This window comes from Geospiza fortis, unplaced genomic scaffold, assembly GCF_000277835.1.
Source record: "Geospiza fortis unplaced genomic scaffold, GeoFor_1.0 scaffold16, whole genome shotgun sequence".
NCBI classification, from domain to species: Eukaryota; Metazoa; Chordata; class Aves; order Passeriformes; family Thraupidae; genus Geospiza; species Geospiza fortis.
The window spans coordinates 8,231,204-8,250,632 of record NW_005054302.1 but is presented as its reverse complement, the minus strand read 5'-3'; the positions used below and the strand labels follow the sequence as shown (position 1 = coordinate 8,250,632).

Here is a 19,429-nt window from a genome sequence, read left to right as displayed (position 1 = left end):
TTTGTGTTCTTGCTTGTAAATCCTAAATTCTCTTCCTTCATAAATGGACATCATGAAAAAAATTTAAAAATAAATTTTTGTCTCAGTGAACACAATCTACAACCTACAATTGCTGTTCCAGCAGTGGGAACTAACTAGATTTTAAAAAAGGACAAGATTTTTCGCAAGAAATGTTCTGATAGAATGAAAAAAACACAAGATCAATTAAAATAAGTGCTGTCAACACAATCAATGGCAATACTCTCTGGAAACCAGTAAGAGACTCATGTCTTCTTTTAATTAAGGAGGGTGTTCTCTCCCCAGAAAAAAAGCCCTAAATTAATAATTTCAGAAATAAAACCCAAGAAATGGAAAAAACCTCAGGCCATATACTTCCATATCTCCTGACAGAACTCTGACCACTTATTGAAATAATTAAGGAAATATTGGCACTCTGTAGGAGTGCTAAAGCAGTTCATCTTCATGACAGTAAATTCCACTTTAGCATATCAACAATACAAAATTATAACAAAACCTCTCATCCAATTGACAGAGAATGTAGAAATGGTAGAAATGGTAGGGAAACATGGGGGAAATAACTGGATCATTGCTGACTTTCATATCAATCAGATAGTGCCAGTTTATGCAAAATTTACATTATGTTGAGTGTATTTTGTGGGCAGGACAATTAACCAGAAATATGCTCCTGTTTGGGTGAGTTATATTTGTGTACAAATATTGAATAGAACAGAGATCGGATATTTGCTACATAGTACTCTGTGGCTGGAGCTTCTGGGCCTGATTCTGAACTGGTAATTTCACAGCTGAATTCATGGCTGTTGCAATATGAATGAAAGCTTAGAGGGAAAAGGAACTATCCATGAGGTTTTGGTTTGGTTTGGTGTTTTTTGTTTTTTTTTTTTTGAAGGGGGATATGTTTGTTTTTGTTGTGTTTGTTTGTTTCTTGGTTGGGGGAGGGGGAGTAATATGCAATGGTAACTTCCAAGGTGATGCTTAACCCAGAAATCCTGGCTAAATTCCATTTGTATGTGCACCAAACCAGGCTTTGGACTTTCAGATTGTGACATTCTTAATTTTTTGTCCTAAAACTTCCTGTTCTGTCAAGGAAAGAAAAATTCTGGCTGCTTCTTGAAAATATTGCATTTCAATACTCTAAATTGTATTAAAGGCCAACTTACACAGTAATCTCTGCAAGAAATTAAACTTTCACCAATAAAAGGCTTGTAACTACTATTAGCACATTTTCTTGAAATGTTAAATTAAATTATCTTCTGAAGAATAAACAAATGAGGAAGTGTTGGCACCACCACCTACTAAGAGCTAGGCTAAGGTGTCCTCTAATTGTTTCGAAACTCAGAAATGACAAGGTGTCTGAACAGTATGCATGGGTAGATTTTATATTAGATCACTTTTTGGAATCTATGAAGAAACCTGAAATGCTCTAGTTGTGAGCTACTGCGATTCTAAATATTTACTGGGATTTTCCTTTAAATATCAGGAAAATAATCTCCATGGAAAATAATGGAAGACAATAGTCACGTGGAGAGGGCTATTTAAAAAAGCAGACAGGAGGTATGCCCTCATGTTTTATCACTAATACTGCAGAAGGCTTTACATTATGGTATCCTGGGCTTCAAATTAAATGTCAAATTCAATTTGCCACTCAAAACATGAAGTGTGTGACTGCCCTTAGAGGGGTAACCTGACAGCACAATTTCATAATTGGTGTGTGCCCTAATGCTGAGTTAAAATACAAGAAGAAATGTTATTTGACTGCAGTCATATCTGACTATTTAAAAATAAACAATCCATCTCTAGATAGGCTGAAATATATTTGGTTTAAATTTGAGTCCTTGGTAAATTTTGCTGGCTTTGCTTAAAATTGGTGGGAAAAGAATGTTGAATACCATATGATAGTAGATAGAAACCTCCCTGATGGGATCATGCCAGCAGTTATGTCTTTATGTCTCTGACATTTAGCTTGCAATAAAATGAGATTTGTGAAAGAAAATGAAGAGGTGCTTATTCCACTTAGAGTACTTTATTTTTTTTTCTTTTGATTCAGACAAGCTTGTGTTCTAATAATGAGATTTCTAATCCACTTTAATACCCTATCATTATATCTTAGTGAACTATCTGCCATATAAGTAATAATAATGAAGTATGTTTAAATATAAAAATGCATCCTTAAGCATCTAGACACTTTTAGTACTGGTTGTAATTAGAAACATAAGAATCATGTGCAATTAAATATGCTTGTAAAAAAAACAGATACAACCCTGTAGTACCAATCAATTTGTTGCATCATTAATATTCTTCAGTACGCCAGTTTAAAAATGTATTTTACTGTTCCAAATAGAAAATAGCTAAGAATAAAATGATTAACATTTAAACAATCACAATTAATACAGAACTACAACTGAGTGGTTTAGGGGTTTTCTCCTAATTCATTTTGTTTTTACAGATGCATTTTCAAATTCTGCATCTTTATCTGCTCCTCTAACTTCTATTTTCCAAAGATAATGTCATTTTATTGTATATTATACTCTTTGCTGTCATGAGATGTAGCAACTATTAATTGTAATGAGATCGTTTATCGCAACAATTTAAGTCAAAAATAGTATTTTTGTTTATTTTTATCTCTCTGAATAGATTGAATTGAATTAGATGTATTGTTTAAAAAATATGCTCAGGTTTTTTAAATACACTTAGTGTTAAGACTTCCACAAGTGTCTAAAGTGACTTCTGTCTCTTAAGTTTAGGAAATATCTAGTCTGCCTTGAATTGAAGATGTAGTGGCAGTTTTATGGTTGGATTCAATGAACTTGAAGGTCTTTTCATGGAATCATAGAGTCATAGAAAAGTTTGGGTTGGAAGGGATGCTAAAGATTTCCAGCCTTCCTGCCATGAACCTTTCATTTGACCAGGTTGATCACAGCCCCACCCAGCCTGGCCTTTAACATTCCCAGGGATGGAGCATCCACAACTTCTTTGGGAGCCAAAATGATTTCCAGCCTAAATGAGTCTGTGATTCTGTGATTAGATGGAACTTTTCAGCTATTTCATTATAGATCACAATAAAATAGAATATTTGACTAAAAAATGGTCTTGTTACCTAAACCTGGGGGCTGAACTGGTGTGGAATCTGCAACAGTGACTACACAGGTAATAACTCAGAACTCACAAATACCATGTCAAGATAAGTTTTTTTTTTTAATACAACTGTTATTTTTCTAATTTATGGATTGGCATTGAGGCAGACTTGTGCCACATATGCACTGGCAGATTGTTCACACACACTCATTTTGCACACAAACCTTTCTATGTCTCCCATCTGCTCTACATGTGAAACAGCCTCTTGCACTCAGTACGTGTAAGCTACATCCTTCTCACACAAGTGTCCTTCTGACAGCCTGGTAGCATCACATAAAGCCCAGAGGAAGGAGCCAAGCAGAGTATTGAAGGATCTTACTTTTCCTTAACATGTTTTTGGGACCCTGGCTTGCACCTTCCTCATAAAGTGCATAGGATCTCACATTTTCAGCACAGAAAGTGTACTGATCCTTTACGTGCATAGTATTAAGCACCCTGGTGCACAATATACTGTTATGGCACAGCTGATTTGGTGATTTGATGTCTGGAAGAGAGTACAGAGATGAGTTAAATTTAGATGTCCATGGAGAGATTGTGGCCACTACTTCAGAGCAGTACACACAATCTCCAGGGCTTTATCCTTGTACAGAAATGAGTGAGGATCCTGGTATGCATTATTAAAGTGCATAACATCATTAGTCTGGCAGCTGCATTAAGTGGAAGGCTTCTGCTGGGCCCATTTATGCTGGCTGATGTGCCAGATGCAGTGGCAGTTAAGAATATTTGTTTAACTGCAGTCGTCTTCCCTATTGGCAGTAGTTGGCTGCTGCAGAAGAGAAATCAAGGTGAGATGCTCTCTATGGGTTAGAGCTGGTTCTACCAAGTGTAGCAGAGAGACAATACAACAGCAGTGTCCTGCTGGTCCTCTCATTGTCCTTAATCCCTTACTTGGGAGAGAGAAAAGACCATTTCCAGATGTGATTACACTGGTACATATTACGATCTCCCAGAGGAATTTGGAAATAAACAAGTGGGCCTGAAAAACATAGCATAATAATATGCCTTTTTCCTTGCAATTTTTCTTTGCAAATAAATCAAGTCTAATACAAAGAGTGCAGATTAAGAGCAGGTTAGTAACATCACCTACAATTCTATAGTTTTTCCCTGAACATCTCAATTTCTCTGAGGCATCTGTTACACTTAATATTAAGAGCTTAAATATATTGCCTGAATAATTAAAGGAAAATACCAAGAAAGGCTTAACATAGATGAAGAGTGATTTTATTGTAATTCAACTGAGACTGGGAGTTAAATGACCAGTTGAGTTTTTCACATGCAGTTGAAACTTCCACACGCACTGGAAAAGAACAATTGAAGACTACTATCACTCAGCTTTAGCCATCTGAAAGTTAATTGAATAATTTAAGATAGCTGTCTATGTTTCTGCTGCAATCAGGTTTCCATCAGAGTTAGCAAAAGAACAGGTTGTTCATCTCACTTCAAAATAACTGTCAAAAATCTTTGAATTAATTTTCCTTCTGGTTTTCTATTCCTCTTCATTTACTAACAAGAGAGCTTATAGACTTCATTTCCAAAGTGTCAAATTATACGCAAATTTCTTCTTTATTAACTTTTCCTATTAGATATGAATAATATTGGCAGAACTAAAAAAAATAAAATTGAAGAGTGTGTAATGACAGCTTGAGAGACTTTGAGAAATGACTGGTTATAAAGTTCATGCAAGAAACCAAACAGCTTAACTGTGGGGTTTGTGACAAAATTTTTTGCTATTTCCAGCCCAGGCTTTAAGACATTTCAAAATTATGGTGTTGAGTGAATCCTTGTTGCATTCACAATCCTAAGTGAGAGAGCAAGGCTTTTTAAACTGCTTTATCCCCAGCAGCTGCTTGTTCTCTGAAACGTGAGCTGAATTTTAGAAGCTGTCACTTTGATTGGCAAATAGAGGGAAAAATCCACAACAGATCTAATTCCACTCCTTCCCTTCTCAGGAGGTCTCTTCCAACAGGTATTTTATTCACCAGAGAACAAGACCATGCCTTGTGGTGGGAGCAGTTTCTTGAAGCTGCCTCAATGCCTGAAAGTAGACTGGAGTTCATGGTTTTAACTCTTCTCAGCAGCCAGTACTTCAAGGTATATCCTGGGTCATTTGACTGCCTGAGAAGTACTCTAGCTTTTCCAAGCTTTATTCAAATGAATGTTGTCAAATAGAGCCCCTCAGTACTGCAGGTTTAGAGAAGATGAGGACTCTTTCTGCCATCTTCGCTGGAGCACACAAAGGTATTTTATGTGATTTGCAGTAAGAATGTCAAAGAGGATCTAGTTTCTATAACAAATAGCACTGAACAATCCCTCATATAATTCAGCATAAACCACTTCTTGGTCAAGTAATGTTGTAAATCTCCTCTAGACATATTAATGGTTGATTTGGTAAAAACAAATAATATTAGACACAATGCAAATGCAGTCAACTGGTTGAAATGTTGGAAAATGAGACATTCTGCATCTTACATACAAACATTCTATTTTAAATATGTATGTGCAAATATATTCAAATACTATAAAATAATCAATATTTAATACTATATTAGTACAGTATTAACTTTTTATTGTATAGGTATTGTGCACATCATTTCAAACAGGTTTGATTCATCTGAATAGTTTAGATGGACCAATAGGTATTTTGAGATACTTATTCAGTGCTAGCAATCAAATATTTTGGTTTGTTTTTTAGAGCAGTAGTTCAGATGTTCATTCACCAGTATAGAAATTGTGATTGATCATTATTTCAGAAAAAGTTATTTGATTCTTTTGTAGAATAGCATTCTCTGCTTCTTCCTAGACCTGGACTGGTGTCTTTGAAAACTTATTATTGTCATGAATAAAACAACAACAACAACAAAACATCAAAAACAAAACTTATAAAATATTAATTTAGATGTTGAAAGTCTTGGTTGCTCACCAAAAGGAACCTGGCAAGGAAAGTTTCCACTGCAGAATAAACTTTTAATATTATTAGCAGTAAATTGAGTGTTCGTAAACAACTTTGAAATTTTTTTATTTAACTGCTAAATCTTGATCTCTATTAAATTTTCTTTACAATAGTTTGAACAATTACTAAAGCTTTCAAATAAATGATCTTCCATTGGGGTAATAATCAATCCTACAAGATGCCTTGCTGTTTACATTAGCTTAATATCATTTCTTTTTCATTTGTCCTCTAACAAATTTCACTGATGTTCCATTGTATAAGTGTCTACAATATGACTTTTATCAAATATTAACTTAATATGGTTTTAGTAAACTTAAACCAATACAAAAATAGTATTGTCAAAAAGACTTTGGACTGAACAAATAAAAATTTTATTGAAAGCAAGCAGGGGCATGAACTCAGTTGAAGTTATTTATACTCTGTATAACCACTGTCTGTAATAATTGCGGCCTGACTTTGTATCTAACTATTCATTAGGGAGATCTTTACAGAACAGCTCTTTTTAAAAATTTCCAGCCAAGCTACTTCCTCTGTTCATTATGAGCTTTGTAATATCTGAGTCTTTGGTTTTCCAAAGCCTCTAATTCTCCGTGGACTCAGCATTAGAGGTCTGATACTCATGGAAACGAGGAAGATAGGCTGAACTGTTGTCTGCAACAATTCCATTCATTCTTCCAAGCCCTGATTGCAGAAGGGGTTGTGCTGGGAAGCAGAGAGAGTTTGGTGCAGCTCAGAAGGCTTTAAAGTGTAGAAGTACTTCTACTATCTTCAGGTATACCCCTGTCTTCTTTCAAGACTATAACAAGACTTTTAACAGAAAGCCTGGTCAGTGGTACTTAGTTTGTTGCATTTATTGATTTCATAGGTTTGCCACCCTAAGTGAGGAATATTATTAGCAGTTTCATTGCACCTTATGCCAACATCCTCCACTTACTAAATGGGATGAAAGGATTTCCTAATAATAGTACTTAAAACAATCCAAGTATATTTGTTCTGCACAGCATATGCTCTTCTTTTTCTATTTGGATGTATGGGTGGGAATGGCTCAATTTCTAATTCTTTTTAGTTCCTGCTTTTACAACTCTATCTAGAACATCAGAATTGCATATCACTGGTGTTATTTCTTCATTACCTGTATGTTCCTTTTTTGAAAGGAAAGGGAAAATGAAATAATTTGAACTTTCATCTAATATATATTGATATAGAAAAAAATATTACAGAGAAAACTTTTCTTTTTTGTGACAAGTCACAGCAGTTCCTCTGAGAAGTATAGTCACTGTAGACACAAAGATTTGCTCCACTGCTTTGAGAGAGGATGTGGATTTAAGCAATCATCTCTTTCATGTTGCTACACATAAATGGATAAATATGCATATGATGGAAAAGGGAAATTAGGTAGTGATAATGGAAGAAAGCATTTTGATATCAGTGTCACAGTATCTATGCTAAAGGCTTTGTTTTAAAAGCATTTTAATTTAAAAAAAGAACAGATCCTTGCAGTTGCATTTAAATTTATCCTACATGCCAGAAAACAGACATTAATGATAGTAGATGCTATTATTGCCTTTGGAAAAAGCACAATTTCACTGAATCTGGTTCAAGCCTCTTGCACATTAGGGTTGACAACACTGAATTAGTGCTCTCTATTAACAAAGTCTGCTAGGAGTCAGAACCACAAGAAAATATCCACCCCGTCACTACCAGACAAAGCAATTCATTAAAACATACTGAATGGTGAGGGCTTTAATAAGTTTTCTACAATTATCACACATAATTAAAATAAATTGCAAAAGTAATTTGACAGAAATCCTGGGGAAAACAAAGGACTGGGGTAGTACCATGTGGAAATTGAAAACTGTTTCTAATTTTTGTGCTGGAAAAGAAGTTAGATAAATTACTTGTTGCACATTATATACATCTGTATTTTAGATCACCATTTTATGCAAATTTCCTTCAGGGAAAATTCATGTCCTTGATATTAAGAAAAAAATTATTTACTGAAACTCTGTTTATTGCAAAGAAACGAGAATAAGAACAAGATATAATTTTAAAAATCAAGAAATGGTAGAGAGTCCATCTTTAAATAAAAAATTTGACTGTAGTGCTTTGTCAACTCATGCTATTATGCAAAAGACATCCGTAAAAAATAGTATATTCCGGACAACTTAATTTTCTTTTCTTGAAGAATGAAGCCAAGTAACCATTCTAAAAAAGCCAGTTGGATTTTTGTGAGGTCCTAATTTGTAACTGAGGAAAAAAACAGATACTGTTCAGCTGAAATGATTTTAAAGTCCTTTTAAGCAGCACCTTCAGCTGTGTTCTTTTGCATAAATTACTGTATATTCTGGTTTACAGTCATAAGATTAAAATGTAAATGCTTTTTTTTTTTTTTGCTTTAAAGTCTTCCTCATTTTGGGATAGTCAGGGTTGGGAAAGAAACAAAACAAAACAGAAAATTAACAAAATTTTCAAACCAAGAACAACTGAATACTGCTGGTATATGTGCTCTTAAACTACTTTTAGAATAAGGCAATTTTAAGTGGAAGATTCTTCTTATAAGGTATAACAGAATATTCACTAGGTTTTTTTCAGCAATAAGACCCTTTTTTTCCTTCTTTTTCTTTAGTAAGAAAGAAGATGCTCCTCTTAATGGATTTAGTTCAGATTTGATCTTTTTGCTATAAGCATAAAGTAATTCTTCAATCACACATGTCTAAGGGTGAGAGCTCAGTTATTGGAAAGATAGGTGGCAACCACTGATAGTAAAGACAGGAGTACATTCCTTCATTAAATCTAGAACAGAAATTTGACTATCTGCATATATTTATTAAATACAGCATTTTCATCCTCTTACCCATGTCATTTCCTACAAAGCACCTTTGTCATTATCCCACATGCCATGTGGCAGCCCTACACATGCAGTATCAATGTCTTTGTCATCTGCATTAACGGTGCTCCCCAACCCAAGATCTTCAATAACCCTACTATATTGCTATGCATTTCATTTATCCATATGCTCAGTACATTTTTAGCCAACTATCCTTCAAGCAACAAGAAATATAGAAAAAATAGTTAGAGATGCAAAATCCATTCCTTATGAAAATAATCAGGATTTCTATGCAGATTTTTTTAGAAACTATGCAGTGACATATTTTGCCTTTGCTTGTTTTGCTGGCAATTCTTCTACAGAGATCAGCCAATGTATTTATACAACAAATATCTAAATAGGAAGGCCAGTGTCCAACATCCATGACTTAAATTAGATTATCTCTCTGTCATAGTGCTCTGGTTTTACATTTTCGTATTCCTGTGTAACAGGTCTGAAGTAGGTATTACATTGATAGGTACAGGTTACATAAGGTTGTCACATAAAAGTTATTATAGCTACTCAGCTATAGGCTCCTTATCCCACTCAACTTGTGATAACTCTGATGTCTTCAATGACACATTCATTTAAAAACTTATTTTTCATGGAAAGTTTAAAATCATTATGTTTCAAAATTTCTGAGGGAATTTAAAATCATCGTGTTTCAAGAACACAAAAAGAAATGTGTATAAGTCCATATTTTATTTTGATGTTCCCACTGTTTGGCTCCAGTTATTTTTCATCCTGTTTCTGTTCTACCAATCACAAACTTTATTACTATTATTATTTTAACAGTCTAATCCCACAGGCACTAGTAATACCCAGTAATAAAAACAGCAACGGTCTCATACTGTAATGTTGGAAAATTTGGTATATGTTTCCCAGTTGATGCTAGAGAAAAATCACCATTTAAAATAATTTCTGTGTTTCACAGTTATAAAAGTAGCTGAAAAGAAGTTAGGGAAACAGGAAGAAGAGAAAGTAATAAAGTTGGGGGCAGGGGGAGAAATCTCTGCTTTACTGTCTTTAACAGATATGGCCATGAGGGAAAAATTTAAATTTTAATGAAAATACTTATTTCCCAAAGGTCTGGCCAACAAAGAATGCTGAATGAGATAATTCACTAACCAAAGGAACACAATGACTGAAAAGCAGATTATCAGTGAAGTGAAAAACAGAGGCAGAAAACATTAATAATTAATTGAGGAGGTTTCCTATGGAGGTTTACATGAGTTACAAGCTCTATGTGGAAAGTCACTTGTCTACCAGATTGTTGTGCTCTCTTTCAGGGTTGCTTATACCTATGTGTATGTCCAATATTAAGTTTCCCTGGTCTGAGTTACCTGAAAGTACAAATCCAAAATGGGATTTTTTTGTCTGTGTCGAAAAGCATATCTGCTGTGCTGTTTAAATGAAAGCTGACAAGCTACACCTTTATATTGTTGCAGGAATAACTGCCAGCAACATAAAGAGATGTCATCTTGTGCTCACACAGTGTGTCTCTCTATATATGATGGAAAGACATTCAAAACTGGTTACAGCTAGAGATGCTCAGAGAACAGTTGAAATGGAATAATCCGGCAGGAACCTATTTTTACATTATGATTTATATTTTTATTTTTAGCAAGTGTGTAGAACTTTGCCTCTGTTCTCTTACTGTCAGGGTTCTAACAGAGAATAGGACCCCCAAAGCAGCAAATATGGCATGTAACTAAGCTGGTTATTATCTGGAGTCCTATTATGCCCAAAAGGACATAGGAAATTCTCCCTTGTCTCATAATTATGTCACATGTCATTGCTCTTTTAGTTATAAATCACAGCCTATACTGATTGAAGATTCCTTGGGCTCCAATAAGAGGATCTCAGAATCCTCCTGAATAGATATGACTAATTAAATATAGGAAATTAACTTTATGTTTGCAACTTGATGCTTTTCAAGTCAAAGACCAGAAGTACACATATTTCAATACAAAACCAGCTGAACTTTCTCATATTTTGGACTGACTTTTCAGACATTTGAATGCAAAATTTCTTGAGTTCCAATGTGCTAAAATTGCTGACATTGTTAAAGTGATAGCTAAGAAGACAGTGATCAAAGACAAAGTCAAAATTTATGTTCATGTCATGGGACAGATAGAAATCACAAATATGGGTAAGGGTAGGAGATGAGTATGAACAACATATTTTGTAAAAGTGCTGGTTTTTTCAAAGGTATTCGTAGATTCTTCATACACTAAGTTGAATCTGGAATCTATTTCTATCCAGTTTGCAAGTAGTAAAAACACCTGGATTTTCCTAAAACATTTTAAAAATTGTTTATACTAAATATACCAACATATTACTTTCAGGAAAAAAATCACATAATGGTTTGAGTTGAAAGGGAAGTATGCAGGTACCTACTTCAAAGCTTCTTCCAAAGCAAATTCACCTACACAGGATTGTGTCCAGGAAGGTCTTGAATATCTCCAGAGAAAGAGGCTCTACAACTTCTCTGAGCAGCCTGTTCCAGTGCTCTGCCACCACTCTCAGTCTTCCCTCACAAGAGAGATATTTCAATCCCCTCATCATCTTCATTGCCTTCAGATGAACCCTCTTCAGTACTTGCTTGTCTTTCCTGTAGTGAGGAGCCCAGACTTGGACACAGCACTCCAGATGTGCCTCCCCAGGGCTGAGTAGAGGGGCAGGATCACCCCCCTCTACCTGCGGGCTCTCTCTAATGCACACCAGGATCCCTCTGGCCTTCTTGACCACAAGAACACACTCCTGATTCGTGGACTGCTTGTTGTCCACCAGGGCCCTCAGGTCCTTCCTTCTCTGCAGAGCTGCTTTCCAGCAGGTCAGATCCCAGCCTGTGCTGGGGTTATTCCTCTACAGGTGCAACACGCTGCATTTGCCCTTGTTGACCTTCAGACAGTTCCTCTCTGCCCATCTCTCCAACATGTTGAGGCCTTTTTGGAGGGCTGTACAGACCTTTGGGGTATCAGCCATTCCTCCCAGTTCTGTATCATCAGCAAACTTCCTGAGGGTTGCCTTCAGCCAGGGTCACTGATTAATAAGCTGAAGACAACTGGATCCAGTACCGATCTCTGGGGAGCACTGTGAGCCACAGGCTCTAACTAGACTCTGCACCGCTGGTCACAGCACTCTGATCTCTGCCCTCCAGCCAAGTCTCAATCCACCTCACTGTCCACTCATCTAACCCACACTTCCACATAAGCTTTTTGAAACACTTTCTATCAGAAATCAGCACACTTTCAGGAAAATAAGAACATAGGTCAGGCCATGTGCTTTGAATATGTTTGCTGTGAAAGATATGTGTACTATCTTCTAATCTTGGCTTTTTGGAAATTCGAAGCTTCACAGCACATGTATTTTTAATATGATATCCATGTAATATATATACATATATGCAGCGCACTGCCACAGACATTTGAGCTATAAACACTATTTACTACTGGAGCAAGACCCCTCTGAGTCTGAGAGTCAGAGGGATAGAGAGTCCTTTGGAAACAGATTTTTAATTGCATTAGGAGAAGCTTTGTCTCTTTAATTGTTTGTCATATTGTTGAGAGATATTTTTAATTTTCCTAACAGAGATCTGTCTTTCTCCCAATAGGCTAAGCTTTAATTAAGAAACATCAACATTGCTAACAACTGCACAAAGAGGGACGGAAAGACCTTTGTGACCAAGGATGTGGTTGTCATGGAAACTCTTGCTGTTTCTGTCACTCGCTGGCTGTCTTTCAGGTAAATCAAAACAAAAAAAAAGAAAACTTTGCTTATCATTTTAAGGCTCTTAACTGCAAACAGAAACAGGAAGATGTAAAAGCATGCTGGAAGAAGATCAACCTCATTATGAAAACTATTTGCCTGAATGTGATGACCCACCCTTAAGGGAAGGAAGCCCATAAGATTCAAAAATGCTCATTGGTCGAAAAAAATGACAGAAGTGAGAGAGTCTGCAAAGAATCATAGAGTATTATTGGTAAATTATGCAACCGGCATGAAAATTGTTATGTTAGTCCCTGATCTGCTTTGTAGGCACGTGGGAGTGGGGATCAGATAAAAGTGTAGGGTAAAGGGAAAAGAGAGACTAGGCACATGACAGTGGGTCTTGGATCAAGGGGCAGGAGGGAAGGGAAAACAGAAATTTAAAAGGTCCATCAAAAAGGGAGAGACTAATTAATGAAAGGAAAAGAGAAAAAAGGGAGGACAAGAAAGAGGAAAAAGAAAAGTAAAAAGGGTACACCACCCCTCACTTCAGCATCAATCCAGATGATGGGGATGCCCATCCTGGTCTCAGTGCCAACCCACTTGAGGAGATGCCCATCCTGTTTTCAGTGTCAACCCAGGTGATAAGCAGCAATTCAGCTGCATCAGTATGGCTGATGAGATGTCCAGGGTCTGACAGTCACTGCCTGGACTTGGAGCTGTGTACTTTTTTGTGGAAAATCTCGTTTTGGTCCCAATCTCATCTTATAGTCTATTTCCTCTTTCTGCCATTCATTCCTGCACTCAGTTGTACTGTATTGTGGTTCTTTCTCACAGAAAAGTGCTGCCCTGTCTCCACATGGCCCCTCTTCTCCAGTCAAAACTTGTTCTTTCTCAGAGGTTGCTAGTCCAGATAGTCCTTGGTTATTACCAAAATTTCGTATCTGTTATTACTAAAAGTTCTTGCTTGGCTTCACAGCCATATTGAGGCGCATTAGCCAAGTATTTTCTGGAAATTAAGAGCTCAAAAAAACTTCACTTTGGACCACTGTTTATAAGGTCAATCGATAGTGGTCTTTAGTACTCATCAGCCCCTCATAACTAAGAGCTCAAAAGGGTCTCACTTAAGATCACTTTTTATAAGATTGCAAGAGACTGGATTTTAGTCATAGTAGTATTCTATCCTGGATGCAATTCAAGTTGGTAACTTTCTTTGAAGGTTCAGCAACAGAAATATTATTTCATTTGGGTTTTTCAGGCAAGAAAAATAAGTTTTAAAGGCTGCTCTTTAAAAAAATCTGGTGCTCTTCTACTTCCTGGGAATAGACAGTCTTTGTGACAAGCTGGAGAGGGGCTTAGTCCAGGTGCAGTTCTTCAAGGCCAAAGCCTAAGGAGCATTTCTCAGACCACAGTGAGACCTAAGGGTGGGTGGGAATGTAACTAAAGTCACCTTATCTGGGCCTCTACACTGAGTGGTGAAACTGTAAAGATTTAGATTAAGATATTGACAACTGCTGTCCTTGTATTAAGACGTGATTATTGCATCTCAGCAGTTACTAAGCTACTCTTTTCCCAAATTCTTCCAAAATTTTTTGGGTTTGTGTCATCACAAGGTGAAATTTAAAAGTCAGTGAAATAAAACATCTGATTAGTAACAATAAAGTTACATTTGACACAGGAATTTGATAATGGAAAGTGCCCATGGTTGTCAACATACATGCTTTGCATTGCATACATGAGAGTCTAATTTAATCTGGTTTCTTTCTTGTAGCTTCATTGTGTTATCTAAGTCTGTTGATTTTGGACAGGGAAATTTCTGTTTTCTTTGTGCTGGACTATCAGCCACATTGTAAATATTAGTTTGTATTGTAAATGTTTGCATTTTGATTATTCTAATAGTAGTAGTACCTTACAACCACCACCTATTAATGTAATTTAATTTTTTTAAATTGATATTTTTATTGCTACAAATTGCAAGGAATTTGATGCAAAATTCAGAAGGATGTCAGAAATTTAAATATAGGATTTCTTTCTAAGAATTATTTATTTTATCTCGAAATCTTTGATTTAAACATTCACATCTGGCGGAAGGTGTTTATCTGTGAAACTAATGTAACTGAGCCTGTAGTTGGTTTCACATAGCTAATATCTCCTTACTTTCAACTGCTGTTAGAGAAAATACCAGTAGAGTTTGCTCCAGATAGATTTGCCTAACTCTGTATAACATATCAATATATTTCAAAATTTGTGACACATGTCATATGCTGACAATTCTGTATCCTAAAATTGGATACACAAGAACAAGCTTCAGATGTTTGCCACAGGCATTGCTTAGGCACGTACATTCAATCAACATCGTGCAAAGACTTAAAATCATTGACAGTGACTAATTCTAATATAGCATAAGAGTGTGTAACTACTTGGGAATCTAAACTGAAAGTCAATATTTACAGAAGAATTTCATTTTAATAACATTATACCCTGAAAACTCTTGCCAGTCATTCAGCACCATATTTAAAATTGACTGTTCCTCTCATCTGTTAATTTGTTACTTATATCTGATGGTTTCTAAAGCATTCATTTTTTTAAAATCTCATTCTGATTTGTGATTCTTTAGGGTTTTTAAATCTTTATTCCATATTAATGCAGGAGATTTAACTTCTGTAAGAAATATTTTTAACTGCAGCGCTTGTTTTCACATATTGTTGAATATAATGTGATAACATACATTTTTCACCCACACAAGATAACATTTTAATCATTTCATGTGCAGTAATAATTATTCATTGTTTAATCTAATGCTATAAGAGCTGAAATTAACAAAATTTTAAAAAATTGGATTTGACGTTATTTTAATAAGATCATCTGTACAACTAGCAATTTACTGTCTCCATAACTATAATGTTTGATTACATCATCCTGCATTTGGAGATGTTTTTATATTGCGGCAGTCATTAAAACGTGTTTACAACTGCAAATAGTTCATTCCTACAGCTGATACAATTCAAGGTAGCCTAGTAAGTTTGATGCCTGAATGCACTGTTAACAACAGAGCAATAGATATTGATGGTGCTCGACGAAGATAGTTCATTCAATTTCTGTTCTTCTAGACTGTGTTAAAATTCAGTACTTACTTGTCCATTTAATCATCATGTCATGGGATCACTCCTAGCAGCAGGTAGTGTTCGGAAGAGAGTTCTGCACTGTTGTATTGATTTTGCAGTGGTGAGGGAAAGAATCCAAGAGAAGGGATGACCTCTCTAGTTTGTGTTGATCCCATTTTTATATCATTTTTATCTTAAAACTGACTCTGTTATTTTGGGTTGTACTTAAGCATGAATGTATAGGAGTGTGCTTAGGCTATATGAAAAATAGTATTTGAATGGAGAAAAATGTATTTTTCTGAACATAAGAATGAGGACTAAATTATGTCTCTTACTCTGGTTTAAGGCAAAGGTAGTCAGGAGTACAGCTCACAGTTATACATTTAAATTGTCAAAAATTTAACTTTTATGAAATATTGATAATTAACAGATAAAAAGAAGATCTCCAGATTGATATGTTCTTTCTTATCTGTAATACTGCCCTTCAAGCCAAAATGGAATTGAAGAAGAATTAAGCTGTTGTTTTTGACCTAGGGACTGCCTCACTACTGAATTGACAGTTGGAATAAAAATGTTGATTTTTGGAGGGTTTTGGGGGTATTTTTTTTTCTTTTCTGTTTCTTCCTCCTATAAAGATTTCCTGTAAAGAAAGACAGCATGCTACAAAAGAATTGTTTACTATGGGGGAAACTGTAAATGTGAAATTCAGAGTAACTTTTTAAAATCCTATTTGCTTACAGGAATACATAAAGTACAGGGATGCTCAGTTTAAATTTAATCTAAGTTCATCAGAATTAGTCTGGGTGTATACTCCCAGGGTCCTCTTGTCCTGGTTCCCCATAACCACTTTAGAGTTGGCTTTTAGGTGTGTAGTAAAGGCTATTTATTTTTGGTTCACACTAGGAACAGCTAAGCAGAGAACTTTTTCTTTGTCTAGACTTGTTAAAGTTTTCTTGCACTGAATTCTCAGAGAAGTTGGAAATGTATATTACTGAAAGGTTTTTCTTTAAAACAGAACCGTCTGACCATTTAATGAGACAAGTAGATATGTCTCTTCATGTTTCAGAAAGGGAAGTATTTTTATAATAGAAAAAAAATGATGTCAGATTATCATCTCATGATTTATAGAAAAATTAAGATAGTGGGTTTTATTTCCAGATGTAAGACACTTGAAAAAGCTAGCTTGAGAACAGGACTCCTGTCATTCCTTTTAATAATTATTGCTGCCTGTTACAAGATGATTCAAATTTAAATATATGCTAAAAGTTGCATAATAAAGTGAAAAGTATTTATAGAGTTCTAATTCTATTTTAATCTAACACATATTCTGTATGACTTTTTGTTCCCCTGCCCATTTATCCACTCTGTAATATTACCTTCTGCATGTTAATCAAGTCAAAGTGAGACTCATTTTCCCTGTAAGACTGTATAATTCATGGCATCAATAAAATTATGTATGGGTATAATGAAAGTAGCAAGACTTCACAAGATAGAGGCAGTACCTCTGAGACCCTGCGGTCATTGTTCATAGCACTGAGTGGGTAAACATTTGTCCTTAAAACTCATCTCTATGTACCATTCATTCATTTCCACATAAAACATTCTTACTACTAAACAATGACTGCCTGCAGCTGGCATGGATCTGAGGTGCTTCCTGTCTTTTATCGTGCCCATCCCTCTCCATCTGACTACTTGGGGGCTTTTAGGAATTGTCTCTATCATTTGCACTTATCAGCTTCCAAAACACATCACAAACCTGCTCAATATGTAACTTTCAGAACTACAGCAGCCATGGCCAGGATTAAAATTCATAGCCTAAGGTTCACAAATTCATTAACCAAAGCATATAAATATGCATACCACTCTGAGTTCCAGGACTATTTCATTTTTATTCTTCAATTTTTTAGACAGTGTCCTCCCAATTCAGTGGACAGCATGTGAAAAGCTGCAACTCTGTCATATGAATGATGAACACATGAATGACCAGTGTTTATCTCTGATAAATCTATACAGTTACCCACAATACCCTGCCCCCAACTCCTGGCCCTGCACAGATGGCAATACAGGAAATACCACACAACTTTGTCACCTTCAATAGCTGAGCATAAAATCCTGGAGACAGAGCTCTAGATAAGTATTTGTGTCTGGGGACTTTCCTGTTCACAGACTTCTGAATAAAAATGGGAGAGAACACACTTAAACCTTCTACTGCTCATCCTGAAGTACTTCATTTGCAAAGGGTACAAGGCAAGAAAACAGCCACTGTGCTGAAAACTAAGGCAGATTGCTGTTCACATCCTCTCTCCTGGATCCAGTGCTTAGTTGAATCAGGGAGCCAAGCGCTTATCTGCTAAATACTGCAATTTCTTTAAGTTTAATTCAAAAGAAGAATGGAAATGTAAAAAATATTTACTGCCTCCAGAATCCTGATGTTGTTTAATGTTAAATAATCAGGAGTGTTAAGGATGGGAAAAATTGCAGGCATGAAAAAAGATACTCAGTATGGATTTAAGAAAATATTTTAGGATAAATTCTTCTGCTTGTATGCATGTCTGGGTTGTTCTCTGTTTTTTACAATTTTCTATGTTCAATTTATTAAGCCAGTTTCCTCCTGCTGGCCAACAAGATGTTGAAAATGTTGTTGAAGATGTTGTTCTTATGACTTTTCCTAGATATTTCATGCCATACTTTTCCAAATACTGCAGTGTGTGACCCTTCACCAGAAGTCCTTATTCCCAGGAATCTCTTATACTTTCACTCATACTACAGGGAATTCAGCTGTTAAACTACACATTGCAACAGTGGTATAATTTTTGTAGGAATATTTGTAATTGGCTTGCTGGCAAAAGTAATTCATTCTATGAAGTGATTATCATTTTCTTCAAGTGTGCTTCCAGATGACCACTTCTCATGATCAGAAGTAATAAAAAGAGCAATACTTGGTCTTAACAAGCAACTAAGTCTGTTTTCTCTTACTTCCAGTGCTAGACATGTACAAGGAGTAGTTAGCTTATATTAGAGAATAATTTAGAGTTTTCAAGCAGCAGTAACAATATCACAAATACATAATAAGTTAATAACTTCATTTCAAAAAGTCATTAGCAGTTAGCACAACGTTTTTTAAGCACTGACCTGGCCTTTTCTAATAGGAGTGCAATAAAAAGGCAGTGAAACCTTGGAAATTATGACAAATTCAGCTTTGAAATGAGATACTAGTTTTTCAGTAATGAGGTTAAACCAATATTGGAAGAGGTCTGCTAGGAGGCTGGCAGATATGACAATGCTTTAAGTTGGAAAGCAAAATTAAAAAAAAATTAAAAATTAAATGTTTTCTCAAGTTTCTAATAGAAATTCTGTGGTGGATGCAAGTGAATATGTGAGTTTGTGTGTGTGTGTGTGTGAGTGTACCAGTGCTGTAAGAGAGTAAGGCTGTGTTGCCTTCAAAATAATTTTGAGCTGCACTAATCCCTGTTTCCCCTTCATACATATTCTACATCCCCCTGGGTGTTCATTCAGAGCATAGAAGGCTCTCTATTGCTTACTCTCATAGAGATGCTCAGAAGTTTCTCAATATGCTATCAAATTATCAGGTTAGATGTGTTCAGGAATTTTTGTTACTTTACTGCCCTACAACCACATGAGCAA

General features: G+C 35.6%; 1 protein-coding gene across 1 annotated transcript in view; it reads left to right on the top strand.

The window, feature by feature from the left end:
* Positions 1–19,429, top strand: part of CNTN5 (contactin 5) — a 603,295-nt gene that overhangs the window by 275,562 nt on the left and 308,304 nt on the right. The window contains exon 4 of the mRNA XM_031066019.1: positions 12,586–12,716. Within this exon, the coding sequence (XP_030921879.1) occupies positions 12,662–12,716 (55 nt within the window). The 5' untranslated portion in view covers positions 12,586–12,661. The remainder of the gene's footprint in view (positions 1–12,585; positions 12,717–19,429) is intronic.